General features: G+C 48.0%; 1 protein-coding gene across 1 annotated transcript in view; it reads left to right on the top strand.

The window, feature by feature from the left end:
* DENND5A (DENN domain containing 5A) overlaps positions 1–24,760 on the top strand; it is a 75,909-nt gene that overhangs the window by 18,590 nt on the left and 32,559 nt on the right. The window contains exons 2-5 of the mRNA XM_069091193.1: positions 2,753–2,824; positions 3,635–3,744; positions 9,013–9,676; positions 19,131–19,318. Coding sequence (XP_068947294.1) covers positions 3,742–3,744; positions 9,013–9,676; positions 19,131–19,318 — 855 coding nt within the window. The 5' untranslated portion in view covers positions 2,753–2,824; positions 3,635–3,741. The remainder of the gene's footprint in view (positions 1–2,752; positions 2,825–3,634; positions 3,745–9,012; positions 9,677–19,130; positions 19,319–24,760) is intronic.

Raw genomic sequence — 24,760 nt, 5'->3', positions numbered from 1 at the left:
GCTGTGGTCTTGGTCAGGGAACGCCCACATTACTAGCATAATAATAGTGATTATTAAAGTGCTATATACATGTAGCACTTTAAGGTTTTGCTTAGGTTATCTCATTTGACCCTCACAACATTCCAGTGAAGTAGATGCTATTTATTCCCATTTTACAGATGAGGAAACTGAAGCTGAGAAAGGTTAAGTGACTTGCCCAAGGTCATACAGCTAGTAAGTGTCTGAGGTCAAATTTTAACTGCTGTCTTCCTGATCTAGACCTGATGCTGTCTCCACTGCACCCCTTAGCTGTCTCAGTGTCATAAGTAACTAGGTGACCCCAGGTGCATTGACTTTAGCCTTAGGTCAAAACCCCTCTTACAGTTACTGGAACCATAATTTGGTTGGTTTTCCTTGGCCTAGGTCTTTGAAATACCCAGCCTCGCTTTCCGCCTGTTTTTAGGCATTGTTCTTGAATTGATTCATATACTCTGAGTTTTCCTCAGTTTCCACATCTCTTTTTCCCTGACCCTGCCTCTGGTGCTTCTCTAGTGACCTGGTGACCTCAGCCCTCCTATTCCAGGTCAACTTACTCAAGTGGAGAAGCCCAGTCCTCTCCCTTTCCCCAGCTCTTCTCTGCCCTATGGGTGGAGTTGTACTGAATAGAGGCTGGAGGTGAGAGGAGAGGAGAGAAGCAGGGACTGGCTGCTGGACTGTGGGAGAGATTAATTAGAGTGGAGACACCAGGGTCACCTCTTTGGGAATGTCAGGAGACATGCTGGTGTTAAGTGTTGGGATAAAAATCCTTCTTCTGCTCCCCACCCCCCCTGCCCAAAGACAGCGGCTCCTGGGACTCGCGCTTGGGAGAGTGCAGCATTTGCATTTCTGAGGGGGACCAGACCTGTGATTTCAGTGGTCATGGAGCTGCTTCCTTCTGTCAGTGCAGACTAGCACCTGCTCAGCAGCTCACTGCCTTCAAGAGTTTCATTTCTTAATGTGTTTTTAAAAAATTGAACTAGTTTTGAAAAAAAACCAACCAACCAAAATTATTAGCAAGATCCCCCTGCCCCAAATCATCCTATTCCTTGTTTGGGGATATGAAGGCATTGTTCTCTTCCTTAATTTCCCCACTCAATCTCTCTCTCTCTCTCTCTCTCTCTCTCTCTTGCTCTCTGTCTCTTACACACACCCTAAATGCACACATACGTGCATGCATTTACACGCACATATGAGCACATACACTGCCCTCCCTCAAAACCACAGAAGTTTAAAATAAGTGTTTTGAGAACTAGCCCATGCTGCTGTCCCCCTGGACTCTCTGAAATACCCCAGACGCAGATCCCCCCTGCAGGGCTGGGCTCCCGAGGCTCCCCAGGCTGAGCCTGCTGCAGGTGCCCTGGGCCCCACGTGAGCCACGGCCGATTCCGCTCTTGGTTTGCTGTAATTTGGCACCATTGTTGCCACAGCTGTCAGCAGCTGTGTGCTCATTTTGCCCGTCCTCTGCAGTGAAGATTATCAAGTTTATTTTGAGGCATGAAATTTCCTGAAATGGGAGATTTCAGAAGAACTCAAGTAGAAGGAAAAAGAATAAAAAGCAGTAGGAGTAATGGAAGTTGGTCTGTGCAAGAGGTCTGGGAGGTCATAGTGAGTGATGGAAGCCTTTGGTTCTGTCATGTTAGAAGTCAGAGAAGGATGGAGATGCTTATTTTCCATCTTCAGAGAGGGCAGAATAAGAGAAGACAGAGGGAAAGGTTTGGGTTCAGTAAAAGCACAGTCTTCCCCATTGCAAGTATTGTTGGTATCTGGGCTAGGCATCCACTGGCTTTCGTGAACTCAGTTTCCCAGAGTGGTGCAGTCCTGTCTGTAAGTGTAGGGTATCTCTGATTTTGCTCAGGCCTGGCTTTCCTACTGGGCGATGGTCCTGTGTTTGTTACAGGGGGTGTCTGTCCTTGCCCAGGTTCCTTAGGTGGTGAGTTGGCTGTCTTCAGAAACTCAGGGATCCATGATTTCAACAGTGTAGATAGATTGTTCCCTCTGAGTCTTAGTGGATGGTTTGGGGAGATGCAGAAAAATTGTGTGGCCGAAAAAAACTCAACTGCCAGTCTGCATTTAGCCAACCAGGCTGGTTTTCCAAACCACTGACACAGAGCCTAGCTGTTTCTACTTGGGCCTGTAGTCAGCCTTCTTAGCTCGGGAGGACACGATAGAAATTAGACTCTTGTGGTGTTGCCTTTGAGAGAGCCCAGGGCCACGTCCTGGCTGGAGTGAAGTATCAGAAGAGGGTGTTAGCCTAGGATACCTTTGATGTATCTGCTCTCTTAAGTCCATGGCAGCTCCCACCCAGCTGGATTCTCCCCATCCCTACCCCAGGTATGAGGACATCTCCTAAAGGGCCTGTTAGGAGCAGCTTTGCATTGGGCCCAGGCCCTGTTCTGGGGTCTGAGACTCTTCCTTTGGCTAGTTCCTGAGTTCCTGTGTGTTAACGTCCTGGTCTTGGTTCATGTTTCCTTCTTCTTCTCTCTAGGCATCTGTTGTTTTCCCTGGCCTTCTGTGCTCTTTCTTACCTTACCCATTGAGTCCTCCTCACTTCCCTCTCCATCCACAGGGGATGTGGAATAGGATGGGGAGGCCAGGCTTCTGTGGGTCTCAGGACGGGAAGGGAGAGCTGGGTCCTGCCTGGAGAGGTGTGGGGCCCAGGTACAGTGTGGCTGTCTGTGCACCCCTTCATCCCAATATCCTCTTGTAACATTCTGTTGTTTCATTTGTCACATAGCTTTATGCCAGTACATACGGGCTTCTAAAGCCAGGGATGGCACCAGCCCTTTCATTGCCAGTACAGCAGAAGGTAAAAATCAACTTGGCCCAGAATGACCAGAGCTTTCTGGTGGTTCTTCTAGGCGGCTCTCTGTGATGTCTTGTGCCCTTTGACCTTCTAACTTGCCAGCTCCTCTGGGAATTTTTAGTCTGCCTCTCTCTAGGTGGTGGGTGCTCTAATGCTTTTCCATCTGTTTCTGTATTTACCTATTAATTTTTAAGTTACTCTAACCCAAGTGGGGAGGGGGAGACAAAAGAGAAAGTCATGGCATTTCACATTTCTGAATTGACAAGGTGCCTCATTTGATTTGCTTATTAAAAAAAAAAAGACAGCACACCAAAAACCTGTTTTTCTATAACTCTTGTATCTTTTTTGTCTCTTTGTGCTTTTCAGAGACGTTAGAAATGCAGATTGCATTTAGAATGCAAAACAATTGTTTTGCCATGAAGCCAGTGGAATCCCAAACAAACCTGAACCAGCTTCAAGCAACTAGTGTTCCCTGGGGGTTGGGTTTCCTTCATTCTCATAACCATTCTCTGTCATCCCCACCCCCTCCACACCAAAAAAAAAAATTAATTAGTAGGTTTGTATTAATCATCTCACTGTAAAGAAAAGCACACAGATAGTGGTGTCCTATATAACCACTGCTAAAACAATTTTCTGTTTCCTTGCTGCCCTAATCCCCTTGCTTCTCTCCTGTTCTTGGCTCGATGTCAGCCCACTAACCCTCCTGCCTTCCTTCCTGTGTTTGGCTGGGGCAGCAGATATTGGGCCACTGGTGGCCATGAGTGAATTTCTCAAAATATTTTCACCATTTTTTTTTTTTTCCTTTCTCCCCAGGAGAAAATTTTGAGCAGACACCCCTGAGACGCACATTCAAATCTAAGGTTCTTGCCCGATACCCTGAGAATGTAGAATGGAATCCTTTTGACCAAGATGCGGTGGGAATGGTGAGTACCAAGTGTGGAGAGCTGTGGAGATTCTGCTCAGAGGCGCAGTGCTTAGAAGTAGTAAAAGCTGACCTTGTTGCAGCAATTGGAGGAGGAGGAATGACCCAAGCCATCCAGACACCCCTGTGCTGTTTTGACCACAGACCACATCTGTTGATGGTTGACACATACTGACACAGATGCGTTTTGCAAACAGTTACAGTGCTTTGAGAGGTAGCTTGGGCTAGTGATTAGAGGGCCGGCCCTGGAGTCAGGGAGATATGGGTTCACGTCTTACCTCAGTGTCACCTACTGGCTATGTGACCTTGGGCAAGTCTCATTCCCTTTCATGACTACAAACAACAGAGTACTTGCTACTGTGTATCAGTGGAGGCATTTCTCCACACTGCTGCCATCGTAGGTCCAGACCAAAACCAGAATACAGAACCAAAAGACAACTTAGAGATGCCTGTGGATCACAGGGCTATTCAACAAATGCCTGCTGTGTGTTAGGCCTACCTGTGTTGGGCTCTGAGGGAGATTCAGAATTTAGGTAAGAGCCAGTCCCTGCTCTGATGGACCTCATAGGCTAGTGGAGGGTGGGGCGAAACAGAATGGGACACAAAGACTGAAGTATGAAGTGATATCTAGCATGGATTCCGGGGACTGTAAGAGACTTTACAAGCTGTCCAGTACAACTCCTTGCTCAATGGACAAATCTGTTCTACAATACCGTCTACAAGAGGGGGTCATCTAGCTTCTTCATGAACGCTTGTGCTGATGGGTAACTCAACCGCCTTAAAATTGGAGCTCAGTATTCATCCTCTTGCAGTGCCATAGTGCAGTGGAGAGAGCACTGGATTCAAGGTCAGGACCCGGGTTAGAATCCTGCTTCTGCCCCTTGGCCAGGCTGCCTCTCTCTCATGTGACTTGGGGGAATCATTTGCCCTCTCTGGGCCTTAGCTTCTTCATCTGTAAAAGGTAAGGGGGTTGGACTTGATGCCCTCTGAGGTTCTTCTAAGTCTATAAACCTATGAAAGTTCCTCCCTCTATTGAGCTGAAATCAGCCTTTTATTTATACCAGGATATTTTTTGCTTTTTGTGTCCTGGATCCGTTGGGCAGTCTGGTGAAGTCTCTCAACTCTCCTTAGAATCATATTTTTAAACGCATGAAACAAAATACCCAGGATTACAAAAGAAACCAATGATACTGAAATTCACTTATTAAAAAAATTTTTTTTTAAAGTCATAGAGCTAAGGTCCAAAGCCCCTGCTTTATACCTGTTTCTCTCAGTGCTGTTTTCAGGGCTAACCAGAAATCATCTAACCCTCCTCCAAATGATGGCTCTTCTGATGTGAGGAGTGGGATCCTGACCTTGCCTAAGTCCTCTCCAGGATAATGTTTTCTGGCTGGATCAGCTGAACCTAAGATCATGTGGGGGTTTTGCTCCCCTTCCCTTTGCCTTGTGTATCATTGAGCACCTGAGATGGAAATCTTAGCCTTATCAACAGTCTGAGTGACTTTTCAAGGCTGATAGGTAATACCACTACCAGATGTTTGAATAAGCATGAGAGCCAGTGTAGCCTAATAGATGGAGAGTTCTGAAGCATTCTGGTTGTGTGAGCCTGGAGAAGTCTCTCACCCTCTGAGTTCTTTGTGGTTACTATCTGAGAGTTTAGACTGCAGACCTCCTTCTATATGGCACTGTGAGGTAGGTAGTGCAAGAGGTTATGACCTTTGTTTCATAGTTGAGGAAGCCAAGGCCCAGAGATGTATGCTGGTCAACAGCCTGCCCCAAATTATGCAACGAATAGGCACCTGATCAGGCCCAGCCTGAAGCTCCAGGACTCCTGTTCAGGGCTCTTCCCTGCATGCCAAGGTCCTGTCTGTGCAGAGACCACAGAGGAGGATTCGGGGCATTCTGTTTTCAGGTCAGCCTGTGCTGTGCCTAGAAAAGGCTCCTAATTGTCATCTTGCAGGGCTGAAAAGGGGAGGAGTCTGCCACCAAGTCTAGGTGCTCATTAGTCACTCGAGGTCCCTTTCTTAGAGAAGAGAGCAGCGTTTTCCTCCTCCCCAGTCTGTTATCTTTTTACTTTATACAGAATTAACTCAGCAATTAAAAAAAAAACCCAGGCACAGACAGCAGGATGGCCCCAGCCCCTCTCTGGTTCGGCTGCCGCTCCTTTTTGTCTCTCGCCCTTGTTTCTACGTCTGTCTGATACTCCCTTCCAAAGGCTGTGTGAGAATGTCATCTTGTCCCCTCATGTGATCCGTTTGCAGCATTTTGTAGCTAGTGAGGGAGACAAATATTCTCCTGGCCTCTGGTGGGGGAGGGGGAGTGAGAGAGGGTTTCTTGGCTCCTTCCCTTGCATCTTCTGGGAGGTTTTCAAGAAACTGTGGCTCCTCTAGAGTCGTGTTTGGGGAGAAGTGCAGTGGGGCCCCTCCCCAGGAGGGATGTGTTGTCATTGCTGCCTGCTTAGGGGGATTTATATGCTGCTGTAGGCAGACTGAGAGCTGGGGAAGCCTGAGGGGATGTGAAGCGAGCCCCAGAGAAGACGGATGTGTTTAATGAAAGGGAAGTTGAGTTTATGAGGATGCCCAGGGTGTGTGGTGTTAGCGTGTGGCTGAGGATCAGGACACATGATGTCAGACGTTCAGCCGTGTGCAGGATACGGCTGCCTGGTGTACAAACTGTGGTTTGGGTTGGGAGGACTGGGGGCAGGGCCCAGTTTTTTTTTTGTTCTTTTTAAAGCAGCATCTCAGTTTGCAAGATGACATCATAAAAAAATGCTTTAGGCCGTGCAGCCTGAGGCTGAATCTGTGGGCCTTGAGAGTGTATTCACTTGCCAGAGACACCCCGAGGGCCTGTGGCATCTCTCACAGCACAAATGCCTGGCAAGCCAGCTCCTCTCTATACAGAGATTAACAATCTTCCAAGGGCCATGTATCCAGGGATGTGCTCATCCAGACTCTTTGTTAAACACTTACACACATAAGCACATTCACATATTTGTATGCATGTATGTGTATACGCAAATACATAGAGCTTAAATGCCACTTCCTCCATGAAGTCCAGCCAAAAGTGAACCCCTCTCCTATTTCTTTATTGAAAAAAATTGATTTTTATTTATCTTTTGTTTTTATATTGCTTAGATAGCCATCTCCCATAACAAAGAAAAATTTTTAAAAAGAAATATGAAGACTAAGAGGCAATCATTAAAACTTATCAATGCATTGACAAAAAAAAGAATCTGGTTTTCTATGCAGTGTTCCCTACCTGTGGACCACCACCTCTGCAAAGGGGCCAGGAGGAGGAGTCTTCCCATATCCCTTTTTCTAGGTCAAGCTTGTTCTTTATCTTTATATCCGCTGTTGTGTGATCTTTGTATTTACATTGTTGTTTTTGTGCATGTTGTTTCCTGGCTCTGCTTCCTGCCCTCTGCATCAGTTCATAGAAGTCTTTCCATGCTTCTCTGTGTCCTTCCTGTTTGTTGTGTCCTACAGTCCAGTAATATTCCATTTTGTCCATGCCCTGTGCTGTATGTAGCCATTCTCCTTTTCTTTTTTTAAGCACATAGTGAATCCTTTTATTGACTTAAGAACAGTCCCAAGATTCATAGTATTGTCTAACCATTTCATATTAGATTTTTACTCTCTGGATTTCGAGTAGACTTAGAATGAAAAGCCTGGTTATAATGGGACTCTGCATTTGTTTTCCTTCATCAGTTTATTTTTGTTTTACACACTGAGGGTGGAGGGAGGGTTGAAGGTAAAGAGGTGAGGCCCAGGAGAGAGCATTTTCCTCCAAGCATTTGGGGTCAGAAGGTGTGACGCAATCTGTGAATCTTCCCCAGCCAGGGCACAGCCCAAATGTAGAGTGATGCATCAATGCAGGTTATTTTAAAATAGTGGCTTCTTCTTTGGGGCTACCCAAGAAGAATACAGCCTTGGTTTCCCAAACCTTGTTTAGATGATGGGTTTAAAAAAACATTAAACTGACTGATAACTGCTGCTCCTCTCCACATTATCTCCTTCCCAGACTCTTTTTTTTTTTCAGGGCAGTTGAGGTTCACACAGCTAGTGTGTGTCAAGTATCTGAGGTCAGATTTGCACTGAGGCCAGGTCTTCCTGATTTCACGGCTAGTGCTCTATGCCCTGCACCACCTAGCTGCCCCATCCTTATCCTGGGCCCTGATCCGTATCTGGCCACTGGACTTAGATAGCTCTGGAGGATGATGTGAGGCTGGTGACTTCACACAGCCCTCCCTCACTTAAGTCCAGTTCGCTTGCATGTCACGGCATCAGCTCCCTGATGTCATGGTCCTCTTTGAGAACGAAGGACAAACAGCAGCAGTCATTCTCCTGTTTTTAGGACCCTTTGTCCAGACCTCTTCTTTGCCCTCACCACATTCTTTGTGTGTTATTTGTGAGCAAGTCTCATCCCCCCTTCTTGCTTCTCTGTGCCATCTTTCTTTGTCCTCTGGGGCCAAGCATAGTGTCTTGCATACAGCTGATGCTTAATAAATGTTTGTTGACATAACCCACACCCAAAGGCACCCATGCATATAACCCATTACACACGCACACACACACCCCCACACATATATATACCCATAGATATATGTGTATGTATGCGTGTGTATATATACACACATACATACATATATAATGTACACATACTGTTAACACACAGATTGACTCAAGATCTCTGGGAAACATCTAGGAAGTTTCTCTGGTGCTGATTTCAGAGAGGTTCAGGCTCATGAGACTTAAAGCCCCCAAAGCTCCATGCTCAAGTCTGTCCGCCTTGCAGATATTTGTCTTGGGCACACTCTCATTTAGAGTTCGTGATTTCCAACTATAATAGTCATTGTCATGCTTTCCATTTCTACACTGATTTAAGGCTTACAGAGCATTTTTCTTTATAAGCTGAGGCTGAGAGAAATGTTTGTTCAAGGTAGGTAGTAGGTGTAGAAGAAGTGCCAGGAGGAAGTAAGGTGGGCCAGTGAGAAGTCAGGCCGCGAGAGGGGAACAGTTGGTACAAAGTCTGCTGTTGGGCATAGAGGCCAGGGCCGGCATGGCCGTGGGGGGTAGGGCAGAGGTTTTGTGGCTTCAGTTGGCCCTTTCAGGTCTCCCTTCCTGAGCTCATCTCCGAGGTTTACCTAACAGTTCTGCCCTCCCCCGGCTGTGCCAGGCACAGTGCAGCATGTGCTGCAAGTGGTCTGGGTGCTGCTGCTGCTGTCCTGAAGGGCCTTGTCTCTGTTCATCTCTCGTTTTCTCTCTTGCAGTTGTGTATGCCCAAAGGGCTGGCTTTCAAGACGCAGGCCGACCCCAAGAGCCCTCAGTTTCATGCTTTCATCATCACGCGAGAGGATGGCTCCCGGACATTTGGGTTTGCCCTTACCTTTTATGAAGAGGTGACCAGCAAGCAAATCTGCAGTGCAATGCAGACGCTGTACCACATGCACAATGCGGAATATGATGTGCTGCATGCGCCATCTGCCAATGGCAGAGAGGGTGGTGGTGGGCCTGAAGACTGCTGCGACAGCGCCCCTGGCTCCAAGCTCCAGCGCTTTAACTCCTACGACATTAGCCGCGACACGCTCTACGTCTCCAAGTGCATCTGCCTCATCGCGCCCATGTCCTTCATGAAGGCGTGCAGGAGGGCCCTGGAGCAGCTTCACCAGGCGGTTACGTCCCCCCAACCCCCACCCCTGCCCCTTGAGAGCTACATCTACAACATTCTCTATGAGGTGCCCCTCCCCCCGCCAGGCAGGTCCCTGAAGTTCTCAGGGGTCTACGGACCTATTATCTGCCAGAGACCGAGCACCAATGAGCTGCCGCTTTTTGACTTCCCTGTCAGGGAGGTCTTTGAACTGCTTGGGGTGGAGAATGTTCTACAGCTTTTCACTTGTGCCCTATTGGAGTTTCAGATCCTGCTCTACTCACAGCGTAAGTCAGTACTTCTCTGTGCAGGGTCCCTTCCCTTCTTTCCCACCAGGTGGTTTCTGTCTTCCCTGGCCATAGTGATTGTGGACATTATTGGACAGGGGCTCTTGCTGATGGGAGCAAACGCCAGGGCTCTTTCCAGGTAGGTGGTGGTGGCCACCATCTTGTGAAGGGAATGGACTCTGCTTGGCTGGGTCTGTGTGCTCGAGATTCTGGTCCAGGAGAAGAACCCTGTTGCCTAGCTTCTGCTCTGAACTAACTACTGAAAGGATGGGTTGGGGATGGCAGTAGTTGGGGGTGTTGGCCTCTGCATTCATCCCATCCTGAGTGAATCCCATCCTGAGCTCTGTCTTGAGTTGAAAGGGCCCAAGCTGGTTACCATGTTTATGTGGCTTGAAGAGTCACAGAGTATGACCTTTCATGTTTTGGGGGGAGCATGAAGGAGGATAAATTTATCTTTTAGCTTAAAGTGAAAAAGGAGAAAGAAAGAACTGAGGGCAACTAAGCAGATAAGAGCTCAGCAGATCAGTGGTGGGGTGAGAAGTGCCCTGGACTTTGGGCCCAAAGACCTGAGTTCAAGCTCTAGTTATAGCACTGGGATGACTTTGGATAAGATGATTCCCCTCTCTGGCCTTCAGTTTCTCCGTGTGTTTAAAGAGGGAATTAGATTAGATGGGCTGTAAGGAGATGGCACTGGATGAAGTGGGAGACCTTGGCCTTTTTAAGTTAAGGTCTTTCCCAGGTCTCAGTTTGACTGAGGCAAAGTCCATTCAGTGATTAACACCTGGTGACGTTGGTCCTCTTAAGAGAATGAAGGACAAAAAAACAACCTGAGTATAAGTAGCTGCCTCACTGGGGACCCAACTTAGCTAGTTTCAGTTGGGCAATGCTCCTTTCTCTCTGTCTCTCTCTCTCTGTCTCTTCTTCCCTCTCTCCCTTTCTTCCTCTCCCTCTCCTTTCCCACCCTCCTCTTTCTCCTTTTTCTCTGTCCACATAAGGAATCATATCCTTACCTATGGGTGCTTTGCCCAAAGGAATATAAATTTTGATCACTGAAACCTTGCAAGATATTCTGGGGAATATAGACTAGTTTTTTTTGTTCTTTTCCCTACATATTTATTCTGTCACTTAAAAAAACTAAGCCTTAAATCCAAATCACTCTGACTTTCACTGATTGACCAACAGTAGGTCTCAGCCCAAGCCTGAGGGAGAGTATTTCCCATAGTCTCTGTTACTGAAGGGTATTCAGCCTCTCAGACTGAATAGAACAGTGACCAAGAGCAGATGTCCCTTTCTAATGGGAGCCACATTTCCCCTTTGGCAGGAGAAAGCCAGCTTGGTGGAGTGGAAAGAACTCTGGGGACAGAGTCAGAAGGCCTGGGCTCCTGTCCTAGGTCTGACACTTGGAAGTTCTGTCATCTAGGGCATCACTTTCTCCTGGAACTTCATTTTCCCCATCTACAAAATGGGGATAATACTTTCACTCTTTATCCTGTAGGATCGTTTTGAGGAAAAGTGCTTTGCGATCCTAAAAGCACTGTGGCATTGTGAGTGGTAGTTGTTGTCAGTAAATAATGATTTGTGTGGAATGATTTGAGCTCATTTTCTGATGAAACCTGGGAAGACTTATAAGAGCCAATGCAGGGCAAGTGAGCAGAGCAGAGCGATCTGTACATTTTTCAAGGTGCTTTTCTTAAGAGTTTACATTTCCAGGGGTCAAGGAAATTTCTCTCTGGATCAGAAGTCCCTCTGCGGTGTCCATAGAACCCTAGATGAGGCTGGGAAAAGCCTTTGGGATGGCCTGCTCCCACTCATTTTCCTTTACAAGATGAGAAAACCGAAGGCAGGGGGAGGCTGGGGCCCCAACCTGCTGAAAGTCCTCTAGTGAATTGGGCGCAGAGTCGAGACCAATAGCCAGGCCTCTTGAGCCCCGTACTTTGAGCTTTCTACTGTACCATGTTGGTTGGGAAGATCAGATCTGGTCTGATCCTTTAGAAGATGTGCCCAGCTTTGGTAGAAAAAGAGCTGCGATTTCATTGTTATACAGAAGTTCTGGAAGAGGAAACTCCTCTTACATTTGCAGGACATTGCCTTCTCTGTAACATAGTTGTGGAGGGGCAGGCACTGAGAGGTTAAGTGATTGGTTCAGGGTCACACAGCTAGTAGGTGTCGGTGGCAGGATTTGAACTGGGGTCTTCCTGGCTCCAAGGCCCACTCTTGATCTGCTGTACCTCATGATGTCTCTCTCTGTACATGTGGCTTGTGTAGCCTATGATATGTATCACGTTTCTGCTGCTGTGGAGCCCTCCCCTGTGGCTTCTGGTGGTGCTGGGGACGACTTTGGGGCCTTGAAGGCTGGGCCGATGGGGCCCTGCCGAGTTGGGGGTGCTCTGTGTGCATATTTGGGGGTGGGGGCTCATCGCCGTTGCTCCGGCCTCCGGGAGACGACCACGTTCACCAGGACAGAGCATGTTTGCAGAACTCTTTCTTCCCATGTGCTGCCTCCCTCATCTGAGCCTGACGACAGCCCTGCGAGATGGAGTCTGTTGTTACCCTTGTTTTAAGGACAAGTGAGCTGAGGCTGAGGAGTGACTTGTAGGCAGGATCTGAACTCTGGTGTTCCTCACTCTGAGTCTAGCGTTAGATCCCCTGAATTTCTTAGCACTTGGGGACCATAGACAGGAAGGCTGTGACGTGTGGGGGTGCAGGGAGTCACGCTGTTGAGATGACAGATGTTAATTTGGGCCCGCAGGGGTCTTTCTGAGGCACAGCCCTTGAGGCAGCATTACAGCTCTCTGTTTTGCACTAGGGTCCTAGTTCTAGTTTGTGCATGGAGACCACTACCCTGTGTACCTGTGCCTTTCTGCCTGCAGGTATATTATTTAAAGAAATTAAAGCCACTGCTCTTCCCCTCCCACCCCCAGGCTACGAAGGTGGTGTTGGTTGGGATGCCAGCGTTCCTCTGCCTCCGTTTGTCACAAGTAATTGCTCATTATAACATCATGGGAGCCGTGTGGGCAAGCCCAGCCCGTTGCCAGGAGCTGACGTGTCTGCAGTTGGATTTGATTGGTTGAGTCGCCTGGGATGCAAATGACCTTCAGCCACATCATCTCTCACCTCTTAGCCGTGGGCAGCCCATGCTGGGTGGGCAGCATGCTCTGGGCTCCTCAGCCCGGCCCTGGAGGGTGGTGTGGTGCTGATCCCCTTAGCCCGGGGAGGCTTACTGTCAGGTGCACGGCCTAGCTCGGGCCGCACAGGCCCCGGGGGAGCTGAAGCATGAAGCAACCTTAGATCATCTTTCTAATAATGGTTTTGTTATTGTCGTTGCTATGTTTTTTGTTTTCTTGGTGGGGTGGGGGGTTTAATCTCCAACTCCACCTCAGAAGTCTCTAGCATCAGTTGACTCAAAAGACAAGTCATTTACCTGAGTCTTATTCAGCCCCTCCTGTGACCTCTCCCTGTATCCCAAGGCTTCTCCCCATCTCTTCCTTGTTCCTACCAGTGCTGCAATTCCAAAAACTTGATGAAGGAAGTGCTTCTAGGCCATGTTTTTGCCTGAGGGAAACACCTTTCTTGGTCTGAGAAGCTACAGTCTGAGCTCCAGAGACCAGCATTGTCCTTGAGAGCAGGGGGCAAACCCCAAACCTGGGTCTCTGAGCTGTGTAAAAATAGGCCCTTTTTCCAGAGCAGAGGAAATGCCCCTCCTTGGCGATGTTGGCCTGTCTTTTGGTTCTCCTTTCTGGAGCTCACATGCTAGCGTCTCAGACCACCCCCCCCCCCCAGCCCCATTCAGTTTCTGTCACCAGTGCCTCAGAGCGTCTACTGAAGATCACCTTGTAAACCTCGGGCAAGAGAAGAATAAAGGCAGAGTCATCCTCAGTCTCAGATGGTTTCCTTGGTAGCCCACAAGCTTGTTAGTCATGTCAGCCCTTTCTGGGGTGTCCATTTATGGGCCGAGGCAAAGAGCCGGAAAGATTGCACGGATCCCTCAGGCTTGAAGGTTTGCAAAGTGTATCCTTGTGGAGGAAGATAGATACTAGTCTTATCCCCATTTTGCAGATGAGGAAACTGAGATTCAGAGCACTGATAGGCCTTGGCTCAGGGTCACAGCTTATGAGTGTCACAACAAAGTGTTTCTGCCTGTAAGCCTGGTGTTCTTTCTAGTGCAGGAGAGTGAATGAAGGTCTCTGGTCTTCCTCCTCGTGTGGCTTAGCACCCTACATGGATGGTTGGCATTTTGTACAGTGTGTGCCTGGGTGTGCATGCTTGCCAGGAGAGGGGAATTTTTCAGCCAGAGATTTTTCCTAAATACGCGTTTGTGAACCAGTGCTGGGGTGTAGTATGACTGTGCATTTGGCTGTAAATGTCAGTTGAAGGATCTCTTCCTCCCCCATTCACTCTCCCACGCTTTTAAAATTCTCTTTGATTCATCTTCATCTTAAGAGTCAAAAAAAGAAAATTCCTGAGATGACTAAGATTTTTGAGATAACTATTAATTGGCATGCCTTGTCTGTGAGGGGACAAGAAGAGAGAAGGCATTAGGTCTGACACAGATGGAGACGAGGCTTGGTTTCTGTAAGGAGACAAGGCTAAAAGAATCCTCTTGACTGAATTTGACCCATCTGGGTGGAGTGAAAGATGAAGTGGTGTGCTCACACCCAGCATAGCCTCCCTCCTGTCCCATCAGATTTATTTGGGAACTCTATCAATTTTCTGTCATTGGTGAATCTTCAGTGCTCTGTCACTAGCTGTGTACGTTGTTCAGGCCCCTCTGCCTGGCATTCAAGGCTTATTATAGTCTGGAACAGGGGTGGGGAACCTGCGGCCTTGAGGCCACATGTGGCCCTCTAGGTCCTCAAGTGTAGCCCCTTGACTGGTTTTGAGGCTGCAGCTTCCCTGCTCCTGGTCTGGTACTGCCCTGCCTTTCCACGTATATCCCCAGTGATTTCCTTCCATCTGCTCTGCACTGGCCTCCTCTCTGCCCTCTGAACCCACCCAGACTTCATCTACATTGTTTGCCCAGCTCTCCATGACCTCTCTGCCCTCCTTTAAAGCTCAATCCACATGAAGCCTCCTCCATGAGCACCTTGTGGAACTGTTCGGTTCCCTGTTGGTGTGGCTTGTCCTCCTTCAGGCTGTGGGTGTTTTATCCAACCCTCCTGTTTCCTAGCACTGGACTCTGTACAATAGGCCCTTAACAGGTAGTCATTGCATCGAACCACTCACTGAGTCGTCTCTCCTGTTGACAGGCCCCCAACCACTTTGTGCCACAGTGGTCTATGTTGTAAACAGTATATGAAGTGATATCTGTCCCTTCCCTTCCTTCCAAAGTACTTTGTATGTACCTTTCTTACTTTGGGATTATGGGCAATAATGTCCCTTAATGTCTTGAGTCTCAGTTTACTCATCTGTAAAATAAGGGTTGCTAGGAGGCCTCAGTCAGGTAATTGATGTAAAAAGTATTTTGCAAACTTTAAAGTACTTTTCCAGCAATTGTCATTGGGACAATTGCTGTCTTTTTGGCTGGGTGGGTGGGTGAGGACCAGATTCCAGTCATTCTTGACCTATTATTGGTATTACAGGTCCTGAGTAATTTTCTTTCTCCAGCATGTCCGTTTTTGGCCAGGCAGGAACAGGAATCACAGGAGTCATAGGAGGATATTTGGAGAGAAGTGAAGCCCAGGCAGAAAGAACTTGGGCTTTTGAAGGCAAACCTAGGGTTTTCTCTCCCTGCCTCCTGGGATTATTGTGAGGAAAACACTGTAAAATGTTAGGTGCTCCAGCAATGGTGGCTGTTGATTGTCTTGTTATTCTTCTTGACTTTCTTTCCCAACCAGGTCTTCCGCCTCCCCACAACTGTCCCCACTACCAGTGGCATCTTGTGTAACTCCGGCCCGCCTGGAGTGCTGGCTCTCAGCTGGCACAAGTGCCGATGCGCTCTTCCTTCACCATAGCATACCTGAGAGAGGTGAGAGGTGGAGATTTTTCCAAAAGGATCTCATTAGGACCTAAGGGAAAGCCAGGTCAAAAGAAAATGAGCACACCGCATAGCACAGGGGCCAGATGGATTGGGGAGCCCATCTAAGCTGGCCATAAACAGCCTCCAGGATGTTCTGGGCCACAGGGCCAGCTTCTAGGAGCTTTGGGACAGTGAGGCCCCCGTGGCCCTTTCTCTGTTCCCAAGCTTAGCGTTTTTAGGTGCCTTTGGTCTCTTCCATAACCTTCTGTCGCCCTGTTGTGCCCTGAAACTTCCTCCCCACATGTTCAGATTCAGGCTGCTCTGTTAGATTTCCTGCCAGAGGTTTCAGCATCTGAACTCCTGTTCACTGTCCAAATGGCAGACTTTCTGGAAGCTGGCTATGCCCTGCAAGAGATTGGCAGTGGATCTTCATCCACAGAATGCCTTTCTGGTGAAAGTTGTCTGCATAGAAAAGGTTTTACAGGCTCCTGACATGCTTCTCAGGTCTAGGAAGCAAACTTGCAGGAGTTGCCATTAGTACCTGCAATGACCATACGTTTGGCGACAGATCAGTTGATAAAGCTTCATCTTGCTGTATTTTGTTTTTATGTCACCATCATTTCTGAATATAACACTCGCTCCTTGCCTTTGCCACCCCCCAAAGCAGGCCAACTCTTAACAAAGAATAAAAAAGAAAAAGGAGAAGCAAAACAAAACATCAGTCCTGTCCAGTAGTATGGATGCTATTTCTCACCCATAGCCTCCCACCTTTGCAAGGAAGGGAGGGAGGTACATGTTGTCATATCTTCTCCGGGCCAAACTTGGTTGTTATGGACTCAAGGTCAGATATTCAAAGCTAGAAGATACCCAGGAGCCATCAAGTCACATTCTTCTCAGAGTGTTTGGCTTCCTAGGACTTAATTTTTTACCTGGTCTCTTTTCTGTTGCTGCTTTCTCTCAGTATTTTTCAGTGAATCCTCTTAGAATTGCCTTTTTGGGGGCAGCTAGGTGGTACAGTAAATAGAGCACCGGCCCTGGAGTTGAGGACCTGAGTTAAAATCTGGTCTCAGACACTTAACACACACAAAAAATTAGCTGTGTGACCTTGACACCCCCCCCCCCCCCCAAGAAAAAATAGAATTGTCTTTTTGAGGGAAGCCAGAAATGTTCAGGACAAGATGGCCCTCTTGGGCTATGGCTTCCTGTCTGGCACAGGGCTTGGGGCCACCAGGGGAGCTTGGACTTAGGGGGAGCTTGGTTAGCCTTTTCCTCCCTCCAGCCCAGCAGATCCTGGGAAACGCAGGAAGGACTCGGCCATTATGGGTTGTGCTGGTTGGAAGTGGTGGGGGGTGGGGAGTGGACAAGTTTCTCTTTAGCACATTGTGGATGCTGAAACAGAGACAGACTCTCTGTGCTTGGTGCCTGAGCAGCATACAGGCTTGCTGTGTGGGAGCCTTGTCAGTCCTCTGTATTCCCATTGTGGGGAGGGCCTCCCTTCCTAGTCATTCCCCACTCCCTCTGTGGAGGATTGTCCTGGGCATTTTGATAGCACTTGAGAAGTTAGGTGTTCCAGAATGATGTATTTATTTATTTAAACTGTTTTTCCATGTTTGCTTTCCAGATCCTAGGAGAAAATTCTATTTGTGTATAGATTTCAACCTTCATTTCACAGTAATCACAGATCTTTATGCTTCTGCCCGAGGAATCTTCCTGTAGTAATCCACAAGGGATCACGTCTCTTCCTGCTCAGAAACCTTTAGCAGTTTGCTCACAATTTCCTACCAAATATAGTAGTGTCTTCTTAGCTTGGCATTCGAGGTTCTCCATATCTACCAAATGCACTAGTGTTTTCTTAGTATGGCATTCAAGGTACTCCATAATTTACCAAATATAGTAGTGTCTTCTTAGCTTGACATTGAAGGCTCTCCAGAATCTAAAGGGTATCTTTTAACCTCGAGTTAAAACAGGAGTTCTTACTGTGGTCTGTGAGCTTTGTTTTGTAATATTTTGATAATTGTACTTCAGTGTGATCAGTATCCTTTGTAATCCTATGTTTAAGCATTTAAAAAAAATACTCTGAGAATGGGTTCATGGGCTTTACCAGACTGCCAGAGGGGTCTGATGCAGAGAAAGCGAAGAACCCTTGTTTCTTTTTTAAGTTTTATTCATGGCTTTTTTTTTATTTTATTTTATTTTATTTTTATTTTTATTAAGCAATTGGGGTTAAGTAACTTGCTCAAGGTTACAAGGCCAGTTATTTCTGGGTGTGGTGCTGAGTGTCCAAGCCCGGGATTCGATCTCCAGGTCGTCCCAACACTGGAGCCGGTGCTCTTATTCGCTGTGCTACCTGGCCGCCCCTCATGGCTTTTTCTTAAAGCTTTTTCTTTTTTAATTATAAATTTGAAAAACTTCACGAATATGGATGTTTCCATATGTAAAGAAGAGAAAGTATTTTAATTATATACAGCTTTAAAATGTGTGTGTGTGTATATATATATATATACATATATCTATATAATATAAAATATATAAATTTAACGTGGTAGTATCAACATTGGCCTACTTGTCTAATCCCCTTCTGAGCTGACCTTTGTACTCTTCTGTCTATTTTTAGAATGTTTCATTTACTTTTTTCTCCTTTTGTTTTAAAGTATAGACTGTTTCATGAATTTATATGTCATCTTTATGCTGGGGACGTGCTAGTCTTTGCAGCATTCCGTTTCTAGTCTGGGTACTGACTTTTTTCTTCCACACTCTCTTTAATGTCCCTTCCCACCACAGCTTATTTCCTTGACATTAGAAAACAAACCAAGACTAAGCAGACCCAGTTGCCATAGGGGCTTGGACAGCACACAGAGCCTTCAGCCACCATAGTCTCTCTAACTCTCTGGAGTGGAGGGAGGTCTCCACCATCTGTCCTCTGAAGCCAGCATCACCTTCCATTTGGCTTCACTTACCTTGTGGTGCCCAGCCTCTTTCTTTCTTTAATCCAGCTGGATCTGCCGTTGTTCTCGGATCTTGTCCCTCTCTTTTCCTCCTTCATGCCTTTGCTAATGCTGTTTCCTGTGCCTGGGACGTCTTCCCACAACTCCACTCCTATTTCTGCCTGTTAACATCCTGCCCATCTGTGAGGGCCACTGCTTCCATGAAGCCTTCCCTGACTTGACCGATTGGATGTGTTTACCCTCCTTGGAAATGCTTGGGCACTTTGGCTTCTAGCTGTCTGTATGTGTTCCTGTATGTTCCTCGTCTCCTGTTTAGCTAGGCTGTAAGCTCTTTGGGTCCTGGGACTTTTTGTTCTTCATCTCTCACAGGTCTAGGAAATACACTGTTGGCCTTTGAATCTTTGTTATTCAAAACCAAAACCTACAGGGTGGGGGGTGGAATTTCCTACCTTGATTCTGTTTGCTTTTGGTCTCAGGAAGACATATCAGTACATTGGAAAGGAAGGTTCCTCGCTTTTGATGGTGTGGTTTGTGTGTGTGTTTTTTGGCTCAGATTACCAGAGGCTGATGACTGTGGCAGAGACGATCACGGCGCTCATGTTTCCCTTCCAGTGGCAACACGTCTATGTCCCCATTCTCCCGGCCTCTCTGCTGCACTTCTTAGATGCTCCTGTTCCATACCTCATGGGCTTGCATTCCAATGGCCTGGATGATCGGTCCAAACTGGAGCTGCCTCAGGAGGTAAGAGGGGGAAGGTGGGGGTCACCTTGGTGTGAGGAGGAACCCTGGGATAGGTGCTTGATAGCGACTAGACACCAGTGTCACCATTTGGGGGCATCCAGTGCTATCAACATGCCTGATTGGAGATGGCAGCTTTCCCTCCTGTCTTGGGACCCTGGCTTGCCCCTCTGTCTTGGTCTCTTTGGCAGAATTAGAGGTTGGGCTGGAAATTTTCTTATGTCCTTGGAATTACATGCCCTGCTACCTTCTAGGAATTTTGGTTTGTGGTTCGGGTGGGGAGGAGAACCTCGGTCTGTTACTACTCCAGGAAAGGCAACAAGTCATGGAAAGAGGGGCTGATCAGGAGGGTCCTGGCACTTATCTGCTGGGTTACTGTGAGCAGGTCTCTTGACTTACTTGAGCCTCTGTTTTTTATCTGTAAAATGGGAAGGTAATGTTCATAGTTCCCACCTCCTAAGGGGCTTGTTGTGAGGATTAAATGAGATAAGATTCATAAAACGATTTGTAAGCCTTAAAGTGCTGAGTAAATGTTGATGGGATTAATAGAATGTGGCGCTTGGGGATCTGGGGACCTGGTTTTGAAGCCTATTATAAGGAGGTAGGGCCGGTGTGATTGGGCAAGTCATTCATCAGTTTCCTTATTTATACAATGGGGCCTGATTATGCCGCCTGTGGCCCTTCACCTTCTGGGCCTTTTGGGGAGATCAGATCCAACAAGGTGAGTTAGGTGAAGTGCTTGGCAGACTCTGAAGGGCCTTGTGCAGGTTAGTTATGGCTGTGATGACAGTGACCACTACAGAAATGTCCACTGTCATTATGCTAGATGTGAATTCTCATTTGTGAAGCATTTTTAAAATGCCCTGTGTGCCTGGCACTGTGCTGTGTGTGTGTGTGCCAGGAGCGCAGAGCAGCTGCCCTCCTATGCTGATATGTAGGGAGTGAGGACAGCGCTGTGACATGTGACGCCTGTGCCAGAGCCAGCTTGTGTTGGAACAGGGCCTGCCTCTGGGGTGGCCCTTTCCCCTCCCCACCAGAAACAATTGGGAATTCTCTGGGTGCTGCTCAGGAACAAGCAGCCTGAAGTGAGGAAAGGAATAGCAAAGAGGGAAGGCATTTTGGATTGTGCTGCCAGCCCAAGGCGGAGGGTCTGGGTAGCAGCGGATGTCGTCAGCATCCTTGATGAGCATCCCTGATAATTAGCCCACCCTTGTGATGCCTTAATTGTAGAGAAATGCTCTTCTTTCCTCCCCTTCAATTTTAGGCACCAACATGTCTGTCCGTGCAGCTTCTCTTTTTTCTCCTCCCTTTTCTTGTCTGCATCTGGAGGGGTCTGTGCTGGGTGAGGTGAGAACAAGCTACAAGGAGAAGGGAACAAAGGAGGGAGGAAGGGGGGAGGGAAAGAGAGAGAGGGAAGGAAAGAGAAAGAGGGAGGGAACGAGGGAGGGAGAAGGAAAGAGGGAGAGAGAGGGAATGTGAGATGGAGAGAAAGGAAGGAGGGAGAGGGGAGGGGGAAGAGAAAGAGAGAGAGAGAGAAATCATACACTCATTCACATGCTCTTTCTTTGCTTTGAGGCAGGAAGTGAAACTGGCAAGGACTAGAGAAAGCCTAACTGTTTGAAAAGACACCAGTGATGTAAAATAAGTCCTGCCAATTCCCCTGATCAGTTTTATAAACCTTAAACTGAAAGACAAAGGCCTTGGTAAGCCTAGAATGACAGCTGGAAGGGACTTGGAGGCCATCCAGCACCATCCTCTCCTTTTAGGGATAAGGAGGAGCTGGGATCTCGGAGGTGAAGTGACCACTGGGGCACACAGCTGTAGGGAGGGACGTGGCCCACTCTTGAGCCCAGGTCTTCTGACTCCAACCCATTGTCCTTTCCACAGGTGGGAAAGGTCGGAGCAGTGGGTTTTGTGCTTGCTGGAGTCAGCTGTTTTCAGCCTGCTGTGGGCCTGGCCCAGGGGGTCTCAGCTTCCCCTCTCCAGATACAAAGGCAGTCTAGTCTAGCGTGTACCTGACTTACCGTGATGATGGTCAGCACAGTCCTTGTGTCGCTGGCTGAGCAGCTTTGTTGTTATTGTGTGCCTGGCAGCTTTCTTGATTACCTTATGTTGTGACCTGCACTCTTGCTTTTGTCTTTTCCTTGTATGCTACACTCCTGTGTTCCAGCCCTCCCACACCATCTTTGTCCTTGTCAGCCTCTCCCCTTGGCCGGGGCACAGGGATTATCTGTCCTAAGGGAAGGCTTTTGCCTCGTTCTCCCAGTGTTTTCCCTCCCTCCTCTATGCATAGAACCATAGAATGTCCAAACCAGAAGGGACCCACTGAGATCATCTAAAGGCAGGAGTCAAGAGGCATGGGTTTGACTGCTGGTTCTTTCCCTTATTACTGTGTGGCCTTGAGAAAGTCACATGCCTTCTTGGGGCCTTTGTCCATAAAATGCAGAGGTTGTGCTCGATGCCTTCTGATGTTCCTTCCAGTTCTGAAGACCTCTGATTCTGTTATCATGTCAGTCTCCTTATTTTATAAACAAGGAAATTGAGTCCTAAAGAGGCTAAGTGATTTGTCTAAGGTGGCACAGCTAGTGGTGGGTTTTGGGATAGTGGAGTCAGGTTAAGGGGGTTGGGTATTGATGCTAAGGGTGGGCTCTGCAGGAGGCCTATGTAGAGGGCATAGCCCTTGAGGAAGAGGGGGGAAGGTTCAGTGGTATACCCAGCCCAAATCAGAATTCATCAGTGGCTGCCACCCTCTGAGCCACTAAGAGCTTCTCAAAAGGCCTTTGTTCCTTTTGAGTCCAGTGGGTCCAGAAGCCTGGCCTGCTTTTGTGAACTGTCCCTTGTCTCATAAATCTCTATGAGGGGTGGTTATTTGAGTCTAGGAAGCAGGAAACCTCACCACTGTTCAGGGGAGGACGGGGAGGGTCACTCCATCCCCTCTGGGATCCTCCTCCCCCTTTTTTTAAAACAACCACTTGAATGTCTGTTTCAGGCGTGCCTTGCTTGCCAAGCCTCTGTCCGGCCCCTGATGAGCTGTGGTTTGGCAGCAGGTCAGTGTACAGGGCCTGGAGCAGGCACTGGGGCCTTCTGCAGGAAGAGAGCCAGACTCTGTGCGAGATCTGAAGTCCAAATGGAGCCTTCCCTTCCCTTTGCTTCTCTTCTCCAGTCTCCTGCCTGGGGAGAGTGAGGCAGGCTCGCTGTCAGAGGAGAAGCCGACCCATTTCTCCTGTGTCACCAGTGATGAGGTGGGGGTGGGGAGCCAAAGGGATGCATCTAGTCTCTTACACTGAGTGTTTGCTGGAGTGAGTGATGGCACCAGAGAGTGGGGGTTTACCTTTTTGTTTGTTTGGTGAGCTCAGTAATCTGCCTTCCCCTCAGTAACCTGCCAAATAGTAGCCCTCTCTATTCCTCCTCTAGCTCTCTCCTTCTCTGCCCCTTCCTCTCCTCTTCCCCTTTCCCCAGAGGTAAACTGCTGAACCCCCTCTCCCCCTTTTTTGCTCATTTCTACCCTCCCTCTTTTGTTTCTGTCCCTTCCTCTACCAGTAACCTTGCTCTGCACTCTGAGCCCCTGTCTCTGTTCTTTCTCCTCCCCTATTCCCCCTAGTTCATCTCCTTCTCCCTTTCCTCCCAGTAACGTGCAGTGTAGTGATGCTTTGATTCCCCTGGCTGTCTCCTGTCTTCGTCCTCCCTTCCCCTTCTCCTCAGTCACCACTGAATAGTGGTGACCTCTGTCCTCTCCTGTCACTCAGTCTGCCGTCTCTTCCCCTGCCCTTGCCCCCCTCCTCCAGATTCCCCTCCCTTGCATCCCACGGCAGGCTTGCTGAGCTTCTGCCTGTGGTCCTGCCTAGAGAGAGCAGGTCTCTGTAGCTGTCTCCTCATTCCATCTGCTTGTGTCCAAGGGCATCAGCAATGTGTGTATCCCGTGTTTGTAGTTTATGAAATTCTTTCAAGTTGTCTTTCTATATTTGGTTAGGAGCAGCAGGGGAGAAGCCAACCCGCCATTATTGAGTGAATACACTCTATTTTTAGCTGCCTTGTGTGTTTCCTTTTGGAGAAATGGGCTCTTTGAGCCTTCTGTGATTTCCCACCCCCATCCCCCCAAATCCCAAAGTAGAAGGCTGGTGGCTTTGTGTCCTTCCGGGTGGGTCATTTTCGGCAGGCTTTGATTATTCCTATGTATATCTGAGTGAGCCAAAAGTGAAACTCAGCTCAGGCATTTAAATCCACACTTGTAGCTTCTCTGTGTGCTGGTGTGGCATTGTTTGTAATTAAGCAATATTCAAGCAGCATTGGGCCAGAATTATGTCCTCCCAAGTGTTGGAGACCTTTCAGAGGCCCTGTGGCAAGGACAGGTTCGAGGAGCACCTGCCATTGGCAGAGCTCTGCACTGAGAGGAAACCTTTAGAGCCCTGACCCTCGCTGCCCCTGAGGCCTGAGTGGCTGGCTCTTGGGGGGCTCATGACTCTGAATAGTTTTGTCATACTTCTCATTTTCTGAAGGCCTGCAGTCCCCACAGCTGGGGAGTTGGTGCATGTGGTGCATAGGCACGAGGGGCTTGACCCCTTCCAGGTGAGTTTTCTAGTATTTTAGTGCCAGGAACCCCTGTTGGGATTGTCAGCAAGTGCTCTGTTGTGTTCAGCCCCAGCTTCCAAAGACAAGGATGCCGACCTAGGCAGTAGAGTTGGAGACAGGGATGAACATGCCCTGGAATTCACCGAGGGCTTCTTCTGGAAGGGGCATTGTGGGCTAGGAGAAGTGGTCACCTGGGGAGGCGAAGGCCTGCCCCTCACATAGGCTAGTTATGGGCACTTTGGGCAAGTGACTTCTTCCTTTGCGCCTTAATTTCCCATCCTTAAAATGAGGGTGATGCTTGTCCTCTGGAACTCACAGGGCTGCTGTCAGCAAAATGCTTTGTAAACCTTTAAGGATGTCCCTCACAAACCTCAGGTTTTTGTTTTAGAAAACTATACTCAGTGACCCTTAATCTGGCTAAATGGATAGAATGCTGGACCTGGAGGCAGGAAGACCTGAGTTCAAATCTGGCCTCAGCCACTTACTAGCTGTGTGACCCTGATCAACTCATCTGTTGGCCTCAGCTTCTTCAACTCTAAAATGGGGGAAGTAATAGTACCTACCTTGCAAGGTTGAGGACCAAATAAAATAATATTTATAAAAAGCTCTTGGCACAGTGCCTGACATATACTGTAGGAGCTATATAAATGCTCATTTAACCCTTCTCCTGCTGCTCCTCTGAAATTCTGTGTGCATGACTTGGTAAAGGTCAGACAGCTCCTAAGAATAAAGCCTGGCCCGTTCTCTTTTTTTTTGGTCTTTATTAATTTGTTTACTTTTAGTTTACAAGATTCATTACCACAATTCCTTGAGTTTCAAATTTTCTTTCCCTCCCCGCCCAATGGCGGCATACAATCGCATATAGGATCTGCAAAT

The sequence above is a fragment of the Petaurus breviceps genome, unplaced genomic scaffold (assembly GCF_028583685.1).
Source record: "Petaurus breviceps papuanus isolate PSGF00001 unplaced genomic scaffold, PetGlider_PUasm1.0 188, whole genome shotgun sequence".
NCBI lineage: Eukaryota > Metazoa > Chordata > Mammalia > Diprotodontia > Petauridae > Petaurus > Petaurus breviceps.
Note: the sequence above shows the minus strand (reverse complement) of the source record. Positions and strands in the feature narration are given on the sequence as shown.